The 12,488-nt window shown below is 45.8% G+C and overlaps 1 protein-coding gene across 11 annotated transcripts in view; it reads right to left on the bottom strand.

Moving 5' to 3' along the window:
* Positions 1-1,632: 1,632 nt before the first annotated feature.
* The window catches only part of SOX5 (SRY-box transcription factor 5), a 783,587-nt gene continuing 772,731 nt past the window's right edge, over positions 1,633-12,488 (bottom strand). For 10 of the 11 annotated variants that reach the window (XM_081209974.1, XM_081209972.1, XM_081209973.1 and 7 more), the window contains 2 exons: positions 11,905-12,121; positions 1,633-2,395 (listed from right to left, as the gene is read on the bottom strand). In XM_081209974.1, the coding sequence (XP_081066100.1) occupies positions 2,089-2,395; positions 11,905-12,121 (524 nt within the window). In that variant the 3' untranslated portion in view covers positions 1,633-2,088. The remainder of the gene's footprint in view (positions 2,396-11,904; positions 12,122-12,488) is intronic. The other variant, XM_081209978.1, reaches the window with a different exon arrangement.

The raw sequence follows: 12,488 nt of genomic DNA on the forward strand, positions 1-12,488 counted from the left end.
ATATATCACGGGAATTATTTTCATAGCTCACTCAAGATTTCACCCCCAAGCAAGATTTCATCTCAGCCTCCACCTCATGGTTGATGCGGCTCTGGAGCTGAAAGTCCCTGAACACATGACATTGGACATCCTCACCCTATGCTCCCCAATACTTGACTTAGGAAGTTAATGCGTCACATTCTTCAGTGCCACACTTCATATGCAAACAATAGAAATCTATTACATGTAGCACCAACATGAAGTGTAAATTCAGGGTGTCATACAGACTCAGTCATTTGGGAAATCATCCATTGATTTACTTCTGCTCCACCCCAACAATTCTCTGAAGGTTATTCTTATTAGTACCATAAACACCCACATCCACCTAAACACACGTCCACGATTCATAAAATATTTTTTTCTCTAAATCTCTTGTTTCTCTCTCTCTCTCTCTCTCTCTTTTTCACCTGAGAACAGCACCTACAGTTTCCTTTAACTTGTGTTTTTTTTTTAATAGAAAATTAATGAAAGAAAGAAAAATCTAACCTCACCAGCTGCTGGTAATCAGGTTCTTCAACGGATTGTCTAAGACACAACACTGTCCTAACTTTAGACCGAAGACGAGATGAAAGAAATAAAGAAAAGACGACCAACTGGGAAAGAAAACATGAAATGGAAGTTGTTCAGCATGTGAGTACAAATTTGGCACTTGCTCAGAGACTACGTCTGGTGTGCAATTGGTGGAAGGAGGCCCTGTCTAGAAAGGAAGGGGGTGACTGGCTGGGGTGGTGGCAGCAGAAATAAAGAGTATGCCCACTGCAGCCCATGTGGCAACATGCTCTCGCGCACATCCATCAAGGTCAAGCAGATATTGGATTAGGACGAGGGCACATACGTCTCCCAGGTGATCAGGCTAACTAGTGACTGGCATGACTCATTTAAGGATGTGTGTAGGACAAGTGCTTGCATTTTTAAGGGACTGGGTTAGTGTATTTTGGTGGAAGGGAAGGACATAAGTCAGTGGGAGAGCATTGTTGTTTTAAAGGATTTTAATATTGTATTTTTATATGGGTGTAACCTGTCCTGGGACCTGGTGGTGAAAGGCAGGTAAGACATCCAATAAATAATGATGATAGGTTGATGAAAGGTCCCATATTGGGCATCTCTAGAGCTCAATTCATGGTCTACAAATCTCTCAAACCACCCAAAGGTTTATTGCAGCCTGCACAGAAAACATTCTGCACTGGAGCAAACCATCAGGGCCCTAAGCAAACTCCTACAGGTCCAATGACCTCTTCCTCACCTGCAAGCAGCGATTGTTGTGAATTAGGATGTGCAATGCCACATGGGCTAAAAAAACTAGGTCCGTTCCAGCCAGATGCATGAATGCTTTAATAACCCTGACTCTGGAGAGGAAGGGTGAAAAAAGAAGGTGGGAAAGTTGGAGGGGGAAGTAAAAAGAATTGTTTTTTAAAAAGTCATCTATTCTGCCCTCCGCCCCATCCTGGTCAGGTGCGTCACCTCCCCCCCAACCTCCCCCCACCCCACCCCAAATCTTTTTTTTTTTCCTTTAACCTGTAGCACAAAAACAACAGAACACATTCACAAGCCACTTGTTGGCACTGTGTACCTGAGTGAGAATTTTCTAGAACATTGTAGAACAAACAGCCATAAAGTTTATTTTGAAAAAAATAATAATAATAAAAGGTTGAACGGGTAAGACTTCAGTGCTCGGGTATAGCAGCTGAATTACTGGCATTATATTACCCATAGCTTATTTCCGTCCGTTTTATATATATATTTATATATATATATTTGTTGTCTTCGTGAGTTGTCTTCCTTGTCACGGTTCCTTCCTCTGAGCCTTTTTGTCTCTTTAAATTTTTTGTTTCGCTTTCCTTTTAAAAAGTTTATTCCCCCCCCCCCCGACGTGGGCTGATGCCTATTGATCAGCTGATGTCCCCCCAACTAGTTAAGACTAAGAGTTTTTAAGTAACAGTCAGTGTGTGAGGATTAAGTCTGTGTGCTTGGCCACTGGGCTAAGGAACCAGCCGGGGCTTCCCACTGAAGTCCTCCGAGGTCAACGCCAAGAATCGGGACCCCCTCCTATCAGTTGGCTTGCCCCGCGATGTGGTTTTCGCTGTCGCTGCCGTAGTCCACGTCGGGGTCATCGTCCTCTTCGTCGTACTCGTCGTATATTTCGCCGTTGATGTCGTCAGTCTGCATCTCCTCCTTGACGTGGGAGGTGTCCTCGCTTTTGATGCCGTAAGTGCTCTGGATAACGGGCATCCCGGGCTCCGGACTGCTAGAAACGCTTGAGTGCTCCGAGGGCAGGTGCGGGGAGGGCATTCCTGCCATGGCAATGGCCCCTGGGTAGACTACGCCGGCCGTCGCAATGGGAATCTGTGCTTGCTGTCTGTTGGCAATGAAGGAGGGGGGAAACAATACGGGGAGCCATTAGACACAAGGAGGAGGATGCATTCTTTTAGGAATAAACAAAGGAAGCTACCTTATACAGTCATACCTCATGTTACGTTTGCTTTATGTTACCGTATTTTTTGCTGTATAAGACTCACTTTTTCCTTCCTAAAAAGTAAGGGGGAAATGTGTGTGCGTCTTATGGAGCGAATGCAGGCTGTGCAGCTATCCCGGAAGCCAGAACAGCAAGAGGGATTGCTGCTTTCACTGCCCAGCGATCCCTCTTGCTGTTCTGGCTTCTGAGATTCAGAATATTTTTTTTCTTGTTTTCCTCCTCCAAAAACTAGGTGCGTCTTGTGGTCTGGTGCATCTTATAGAACGAAAAATATGGTACATTTTTTCAGGTTGTGTCCAGCAGCAACCCGGAAGTACCGGAAAGGGTTACTTCCAGGTTTCGCCACTCGCGCATGCGCAGAAGCGCCAAATCGCACCGCGCACCTGCGCAGAGACGGTGCTTCAGGTTGCGGGCTTTTCATGTTGTGAATGGACCTCCAGAATGGATCCCATTCGCAACCAGAGGTACCACTGTACTGAGTTAATTAGTCCTTCTGGTTCAGTATTATCTACCCTGATTGTCAGTGGCTGTGCGGAGAAACATAGTCAACTGTTGTCCTATACAGAATAGGACCACTGGTCCATTAAGCTGAGTATTGTCTACACTGTCCAGCAGCAACCCTCCAGGGTTTTAGAGAGCCAGTGTGGTGTAGTGGTTAAGAGCGGTAGTCTCGTAATCTGGGGAACCAGGTTCGCTTCCCCGCTCCTCCACATGCAGCTGCTGGGTGACCTTGGGCCAGTCACACTTCTTTGAAGTCTCTCAGCCCCACTCACCTCACAGAGTGTTTGTTGTGGGGGAGGAAGGGAAAGGAGACTGTGAGCCACTTTGAGACTCCTTCGGGGAGTGAAAGGCGGGATATCAAATCCAAACTCTCTCTTCTAGGCACAGGACATTACCAAGCCTACCTGGAGATGCTAGATTTTGAACCTGGGACCTTCTGCATGCAAAACCGATGCTCTCCCACCAAGCTATTACCCTTCTCTCTCCCTCTCTCTCTTGCAGGCCCCCTTAAAGCCATGTTTCCAGGGATATAAAAAATAGGTTCAGCATCTCCCCACTAATTAGTATCATTTTAGACTTCAAGAAAGTCAAACTGGAAGAAAATAAAACATTGCACTTCCAAGTTATTAGACCGCAGTATGGTGACAACTCTGATTTAACAACGCAGCAGTGAAACTGCACAAATGCAGCAGTTAAGGTAAGGAGCATTAACTATTTAGTACTGTTGTTGAATGCATACTTCCAAGAAGTTTTGAGTAGAATGAAAGCGTCCATGTGTAAGGCATTAGCGGTAGGACAACCCCTCACGGGGTGCAATTACAGACCCCAGATGCCATATCTTAATAATTGTACCCATGTATTATAAATCTTAATGCATTTTTTTTTTTTTTACATTACATTATATTGGAGCCATTGCTTCATATGTTTGATATGCCTTAGATGTCAAACATAACTCATTATTTCTCTGTTTCACTGGCATTTCCTTCAGTTCTAATGGGCATGATATTTCCCCATGTGGGCCAAGTGCAGAAGATTCCCTATAGGGCATAAGAGCTCTGTTATCCCACTTCCTTCCTTAGGACCAACATTAATTTCTCTAGTGTAATTAATGCATAAGTGTAAACGGCAGCAATGGGGAAGTCTGAGCAGCATCAGGAAAGGGGGGGGGGTGGAGGCAAGGAGGGGAAGTTTAACCCTCTCTTCATCCCTGCCATGGTGCTGACAAAACCACCTCTGAACCCGCTGCTTGCATTTCAATAATAATAATAATAATAATAATAATAATAATAGTAATAATAATAATAATATATTTATACCCCACCCATCTTACTCTGTGCGGCTTCCACCGAATATTAAAAACCAAACAGCATCAGATATTAAAAACTTCCCTAAACAGGGCCGCCTTCAGCTATCTTTTAAAAGTAAAATAGTTTCTTATTGCCCTGACATCTGGTGGGAGGGTGTTCCACAGGGCAGGCGCCACTACTGAGAAGGTCCTCTGCCTGGTTCCCTGTAACTTGGCTTCTCGCAGGGAGAGAACCACCAGAAGGCCCTCAGAGCTGGACCTCAGTGTCCGGGCTGGATGATGGGGGTGAGGCGCTCCTTCAGGTATACAGGACCGAGGCCGTTTCAAGGGATGTCTCCATTGATGCATGGTGTGTTGTTGTCGTCAGGAAACAGTAGTGCTTCCCCCAGCACAATGCCCGGGATGCAGATTTGCATCCCTGAATTGTGAGGGATGGGGGTGGATTGCGTTGGAAGTTCTGAAGTCCCTTTGAGAAACAGCGCTGGTGCACGAATTTCCCATGCGATCAACTGATCACATTTATTTCTGGTTCTGCAACCTTTCCCAGGAAAAAAAGGTCAAATCCCAGGGGGAGGACCCACACACTCAGTGGTAGAGCCCACACTTCCATGGGGGCAGGAATAATAATAATAATAATAATAATAATAATAATAATAATAATATAAATAATAATAAATAATTTATTATTTATACCCCACCCATCTGGCTGGGTTTCCCCAGCCACTCTAGGCGGCTTCCAACTGAATACAGTGGTGCCCTGCAAGACGAATGCCTCGCAAGACGGAAAACCCGCAAGACGAAAGGGTTTTCCGTTTGCGAGTTGCTTCGCAAGACGAAGTTCCCTATGGGCTTGCTTCGGGGACCTCTTTTAAATGCTGGCGGTGGGAAGCAAAGCCTCCCCCCCTCCGGCCTTCAGAAGAGGTCCAGGAAGGCCGGCGGGGGCCGAAAGGCTTTGCTCCCAACCGCCAGCATTTTAAAAGCAGTCCGGGATAGCAGGGAAGCGCTTCCCGCTATCCCGGACGGCTTTTGAAGGCAGGCGGGGGGGGGGGGAGGAAAGACTTTCGCCCCCCGCCCACCTTCAGAAGAGGTCCAGGACCCTGACTGCCTTCCCAGGGGCTTTTAAATCGCCCCGGACAGCGGAGAAGTCCTCCGCTGTCCCAGGGCGATTTTAAAATGCCGCCCGCCAGCATTTTAAGATCGCCCTGGACAGCGGAGAAGTCCTCCGCTGTCCCGGGGTTTTTTAAAATGCTGGGGGTGGGAAGAAAAGCCCTTGTCCCCCCCCTGCCTTCAGAAGAGGTCGGGGGGCAGACTCTCCCCGGACCTGGTCTGAAGGCGGTTTCCATAGATTGATTTTCAATGCATTCCTATGGGAAACCGTGCTTCGCAAGACGAAAAACTCGCAAGAAGAAAAAACTTGCGGAACGAATTAATTTCGTCTTGCGAGGCAAACAATACAGCATTAGACATTAAAAACTTCCCTAAAGAGGACTGCCTTCAGTTGTCCAGAAGTTGTCCAGAGAACAACTTCAGTTGTCCAGAGAAGGCGCCCAGATTCATTACGCAGGACCTCCAGCTAGATAAGAGCTCAGACTGATGGGCTGGGAATGACTTCATCGCAAGACGTTGCAGACCTGCTGCCAGGGTTGGGGAACGTGCAGGAGTTACAGTCCAACAGCACTATAGAGCCACAGTATGGATGGGCAAAGTTGTTGGTTTCACTTTCTCTCATTTCTCCAGCCTTCAGTTCCTCACATTCCCACATGCATTTGTGACTTTTCTGCTTTTACTTTAAAACAGTCCCCATGGAAATCCATCAGCATTTTAGACCAAATTTCTCCCCAAGCACACTTTTTTTTTTGTATGCAGCTTATCCCAATATACATCCTTATATATCACTTTCACAAATATAGTCATCGTAATCATCATCAGTGATGGGTTGCCCCAGCAACTCTGACCAGCTTCCAACAATTTATACAACCGCCAACATTAAAAACTTCCCTATAAGTATTTTCATCCGTATAAGTGATAATGAAATAACGTTAGTGGCATTTAAAGAAGCTCTGTAAAAACCTAAGAAATATTGTAAGAAAGAAAAACAGGTGTGGAAGGTATGTTAAAAGGCAATAGAAAATTTAGGAAATGTGTAATTAAAAAGTTTAATTTGGATGATTGTCAGAGAGGCCAAAGGAAGTCCAAAAACGAGAAAATTTGTTAAAGTTGTAATGTGGTGCGATATGTATTTTTCTTGATGAAAATTAATAAAAAATATTACAAAAAAAGCATTTTCATCCATACACTACCCTAGTATATGCATTTTTGTACGTGTTACTTGCCTGGAAAATTGCTTTGCAAGATTTGGAGATATGCAAATTTCAGAGGAAGGTTGTGTTTCAGTTTGCTTTTTTTTTGGGGGGGGGGGAAGTGCCAATGTAAACTTAATAAAAATTATTCTCCTATCCCTAGGCCAGAAGTTCCCCAACCCCTGGCATAGACAATATAAAGGTAGCCAAATCCACTTGTCTGACTCAGTTTAAAAAAACAGCTTCATAAAATCAGACCTTAAGGCAGTTCTTAAAAACAAAACCCTATTTAAAAGTCCTCCTCACTACTGTGGCTGGGCTCTGAGCATCCAAGAGACGCATACTAGTCCATCTTGTTGTAACTTTTCAGCAAAATTATAAAGCTACCATGCCAAGCATCTGCTTAAAACCTTCCTTTTCAGATACCGAAAGCCTGGAAATACATGCAAATGTCATAAAAGAGCTGGGTTATTTTAGGCCTGCTAAATTCCTTCCTCAAATCTTGGAATGCCGGCCGTGTTTATCTCCCTAAGAAGCTCCGGGGGATCCTTGCAAACCTACAGATTTAGCACTGATGCTCCTTTTGTTGCCTTGCAGCATGGGCTAATTCAATTGCGATAATATTGTGCAGAACATGCTCCGCATTGTAATGTCATCAAAGGTGTGTCCGTCTGCAACGGAAAGCCTTGCCACGGGAGACAGGAGGGGAATCTCTGGAGGAGAGCAGGCTTAACTGAGAGTGAAACCTTGCCCTGGCCGTTTACGCCAAGCGTACAGTAAGCCTCAGAACAATCCTGGAAGGCCATGGGGCAGGGTTGGCAGAGTTCTCCGATCCTTGCCGCATTTCTAAATCTCTCACTTCTTTCCTTCAAGGAGAAGGTGGCTGTTCAAGTGTTATAGCAACGTAAAGAGGCCTATCAGGGGCAGAGGATACAGGATTGGGGAACCTATTTCAGCCTGAGGACCACATGTCAGCAGCAGACAGGGTGATGACCATACCAGCCTAGTGAGAGAGGGGAAGAGGGCCTTGCTAAGGGAAGATAAGACCTGTCCATGTTTTAATTTCTAACAGCAGCTACTGCGTTTGCCCTTGATTTTGCTGAGTCCGGGCTGAACCACTTCATAGACTGCAATGCTCCTCTGTGCAATTAAATTGAATTAATACCTGCATATAGAGAGCTGGAATCCCTAAGAGAACCTCAACCTACTGGTTAAAACAGTTGCAGATAGGTTAAAACAGCTTCACCTTCCAGGTCATTTTGGACTACAACTCCAATCAGCCTCAACCAGAAGCGATGAAGAGAAGAAGAAGAACTTGGATTTGATATCCTGCGTTATCACTACCCTCAGGAGTCTCAAAGCGGCTAACATTCTCCTTTCCCTTCCTCCCCCACAACAAACACTCTGTGAGGTGAGTGGGGCTGAGAGACTTCAGAGAAGTGTGACTGGCCCAAGGTCACCCAGCAGCTGCATGTGGAGGAGCGGGGAAGCAAACCCGGTTCACCAGATTACGAGACTACCACTCTTAACCACTACACCACACTGGCTCCACACTAGCGATGGGAGTTGCAGTTGTTGAAGGCTGATCTAAAGTGAGATAGTCCAGTCACAGGTTTAGAATCTCTGAGACCTAGGCCCCTAGTATCAATGAATTCAAAGGTCATGTGAAAATGACTAGACCAGCAGCTCTGGTCTAGACAATTTCAATCCATACAGAATACTCCCCCACCAAACTCCAATTTTGTAGGGCTCCAAAAGCATGCAGATGTATGGACTGGTAAAAATAATTTGCACTTAGCATGGGTTAAATAAGGTAAGTGTGGATTACGTAGGATGAATTTTACCAAACTGGCATCTACAACACCAACATGTAGCTAGATCTGTTACAGCTGGCCATGGTTAGGAGGCTAATTTCTGAGTATAGGGCTGGAACACTTTGAAAACCTGCAACATCAGAGTTCACTGTGTGCCACAAACCATGGCAGATCTATGGAGTCGCCTCTATATTTCTGAAGAGCTGCTACCTGCAATCTCACCATGTTTACTCAGAAGCAAGTCCCTGATCGGGATTCAAGCCCTACAGCCTAGCGCTGTGCCGATTTAGGCGTGAGACAGTCTACTGAAAGCAATCAGTTCTAAGCACACCAAACTTAGCACGAGGTTGCAGTAGCCTCGTTTGCACATTCCGACAAACGTTATGCCCTTTAGAGAACCCAAAATCAGTTCCCTTTAAGATGTCACCTTGTTGCAAAGACCTCATTTGGGGCACACCTATTGGTAACCCCAAAGTATCTGCGCCACTCCCAGCAGAGAGAGAATTTGGCTAGCTCAGTAAGGAAGCTGAATACCATTTCAACTATTGGCGGATTAATCCCCCCCCCGCCCTAACATTGTCAAGCATCAGTGTTGGCGAGATAAGTGGAATTCTGGAGGCTTTGTCGCTGCCTATTCTTTCTCCAAAAGGTCCTCCCCTCCCTCTCTTTTTAATCTCCTGATGCCAAGGTTTGGCTGACATCCCTCTGTTTGTTTCTGCGCTTACCAGTGGGATCACCGGACTTGCCAACACCACAGGGTTAAGCGGCTCAGATTTCTGGGCTGAGCTGCTTAGTATTACAATGCACACTGTAGCTGTTTAAAATACTGCCTGGTGACACTTAGCAGTAGCTGGACAGATTCATCTCTGTTCATCATTACTGTCATCCATTAACCAGGCTCAAACAGCCAGCTCTCGTTCCAAAAACGTTGGGCGCAGTCCAGCCCTGGTTAAGCAGTTTTAAGTCTCCTTGATTTCAACAGGAGAGATTTAAACCTGTACTTAACTCTTACGCTGAAAAAAAAAATCAATAGGACTCAAAAGTGCTTAGCTTTGGATCGGCTAGGCGTTTGTTCTCTACCAACTCAGAAAGATGCAGCGCTATGTAAGTAGATAGAAGGATACATCAATTTTGTTTCTCACTTTCCCCCCAGTCTTAAATTCAGTTCACATTTTCTAGCGATGTATGATTAAAAAAAAAAAGCCTCATGAAAAATTATAAATGTTTTAGTGTGAATTTCTCCTATTAAGTAATTTTTTATATTTTGACTAATGTACACTAATTTGCAAGCAATTACCCCATATTTCCCAATTCTTTTCACTTATATCTCTTCATTTTTAATGCATACTTTCCCTTAGTAAATGCATTTTTGCAAATGCTGTTTTGTTGAAGAACTGCATCGCAAAATTCAGATAAGTGAAAATTTCAAAGGATATTTTTGTTTCGGTTTGTGAATTGTTTTTGACAGTGCAGATTTGACTGGTCCAGCTTTCAATGCATACTGAATCAAATTTCCCCTCCATCCTCTATCAGTAGCCATAAAAAAAATCTTGTGGCGGTGAATTCCATATATTAATTGTGCATTAAGTGATGAAGCGCCTGCTCTTTCTCCCCAGAACATTCAAGACAGGAAAGAGTGTATCTTTATTTATAAGGCACACCCTTTCCTCTATTTCTGATGTTGAGGTATAAGGAGTTCTGCTTATGCACTCCAAACGGAATGGATGTAGCTCAGTAGAAGAGCATCAGCTTTGCATGCAGAAGATCTCAGGTTCAATCACTGGCAGCTCCCAGTAGGGCTGAGAGAGAACAGTGTCTGAAAGAATTGTAGGGTCCCTGGGGGTCATCTAGCTCAACCCCTGCAAAGTAGGAATCTGCCAATGAATTTGTCAAGAAATAGCGGGATCAGTATGGATTGTGGCTACCGTTGTGTGACTGCTGCATCAAACCCTAGCATGTGGAGTGAGCAATAAGGTGACTTTTGAAGGGCAAAATGGAAAACATTGGTCTCTCGTCCTCATAGAAGCTCTGTGAATGATTTAGAACCCTGTGTGGCCAGGGGCGTAAATCCCACGGGGTGCCCCCATTAGAACAGGAGGTCCTTTGCTTCTGAGCATTGCCTTCAAACTTAGTGAAAGCTCTAAACTGAGTAAAAATGGTATACCAGAGCGGGCAGGGCTTTGCACTGTTCGTTTACCTGTGAGGAAACTGAACGTTTGCATAGGGTTCAAAAAGGAATGGGAATGGAATGGTGGAGCTTGAAAGCAGGCCTGATTGGCTAGCTGGCTGGCACCTTGAACTGGAAGGCACCACACCGCAACATTTTGTAGCAGGCTAAAGGAGTTCACTGCCACGAAGATGAGGTGATGAGCGCTGGCTTAGACAGCTTTGAGAGGGGACCAGAAAACATTCGCAAAGGGGGACAGGACTACTAACAATCACAACAGCTAAATGGAATCTCCGTGCTCAGAAGCAGCAGTATGCCAGTGGACAGCGTTTGCCGAGAAAGAAGAACAGGAGGGGAGTCATTGATTACATGGCCTGCTTTTCATCCCACAGAATGTAAGGGCAGCCTCTGAGAACCAAGCTTGCAAACCACTTGCAAATACTGAGTCCTGAATGTAAGAGGAGCCCCGCTGAATCAGGCCGAAAAGGCTTATCGCACCCAAAATTCCTGTTCTCACAATGGTCAGCCCATGAGAAGCCCAAACACAGGACATGAGTGCAATAGGGCTCTCTCCCCATGTGCGATTCCCAGTCCTGGCGACTGGCATTCAGAGGCATATTGCCTCAGACTGTGGGGTCAGAATGTAGCCATTGTGCCTAGTAGCCCTTTTCAGCCTCAGCCTCCAGGAATTTGCCCAATCCTTTTAAAGCCATCCATACTGGTGCCCATCACTGCATGTGATGCACTGTAAGTCGTGTTACAAGGATAGGCGTGGGTGCACACAACTGGCTTCCCTCCAGCTGAAGTGGCTACAGCTCTCATGTGCTGGTGGTTGGGCGAGCAGACCTTAAAATATTAGAACTGTAGAATTGGAAGGGATCCCAAGGCTCCTCTAATCCAAACTCCTGCAATCTTTTGCCCAACGTTGGGCTCGAACCCACAGCTCTGAGATTCAAAGACTCATGCTCTACTGACTGAGCCACCCCTCAACCTTGGAAGTCAGGAGAAAAGAGATGCAAACTTGTGGGGCCCTTTTCTCCATCATCCCACACCTGGAAAACTCCAGGTCCCCACTATATGCCTAATAACACCTGCAAGGCTAAAATGCACATAGACTCATAGAAGAGTAGAGTTGGAAGGGACTACGAGGGCCACCTAGTGCAACCCCTGCAATGTAGGAATCCTTTGCCCAACATGGGACTGGAAGCCATGATCCTGAGGTTAAGAGTCTTGTGCTCTATCGACTGAGCTACCCCAGACCCTTTCCACCTAAGTATATGAAATCCGCCACAAAGGGCCCATACCCAACATTGAAATACTGCCTCATCTCTTGACGCCGATTGCGCATGATTGCCTTGTATTCGCCGATCCGCAGCTTCTTCCCGTCCACTAAGCACGTGCGCTTCGGCCTGGGCTTGTACTTGTAATCCGGGTACTTTTCCAGGTGCTGCTTGCTGAGGCGCGCCTGCTCCTCATAGTACGGCTGCTTCTCAAGGTTTGTCATCGCCTTCCAGCGAGAGCCTGTCGGGGGAAGAAGGAGAAAGGAGATCTATCCATCTCTGAGCCTTTTCAAAGGACTTGCCAGCCCTGGAGCAGTCTAGCGGCAACCCGAGGGCTTGATCCAGTCTATGTAACGCTTGGATCTAGTACAAGGTTTTCCAAACTTGGGTCTCCAGGGTTCATGGGAATTGTAGTCGAAAAACAGCTGGAGACCCAAGTTTGGGAAAAGCTGATCTGGTGGTACCTTGATGGCCCTGCCAAATTGTAATTATCCTTTTGGTATTATTCTTTTGGTAGCTCCAAAGAGTCACTGGTGGCCTTCCTTTGCCCAAGGAGCTTTGCTGGAGCTACCTGGAGAGTTAATTTGGCAGTTTCTCATGAAAATGCA

Source organism: Podarcis bocagei, assembly GCF_964188305.1.
Source record: "Podarcis bocagei genome assembly, chromosome: 10".
Taxonomy (NCBI): Eukaryota; Metazoa; Chordata; class Lepidosauria; order Squamata; family Lacertidae; genus Podarcis; species Podarcis bocagei.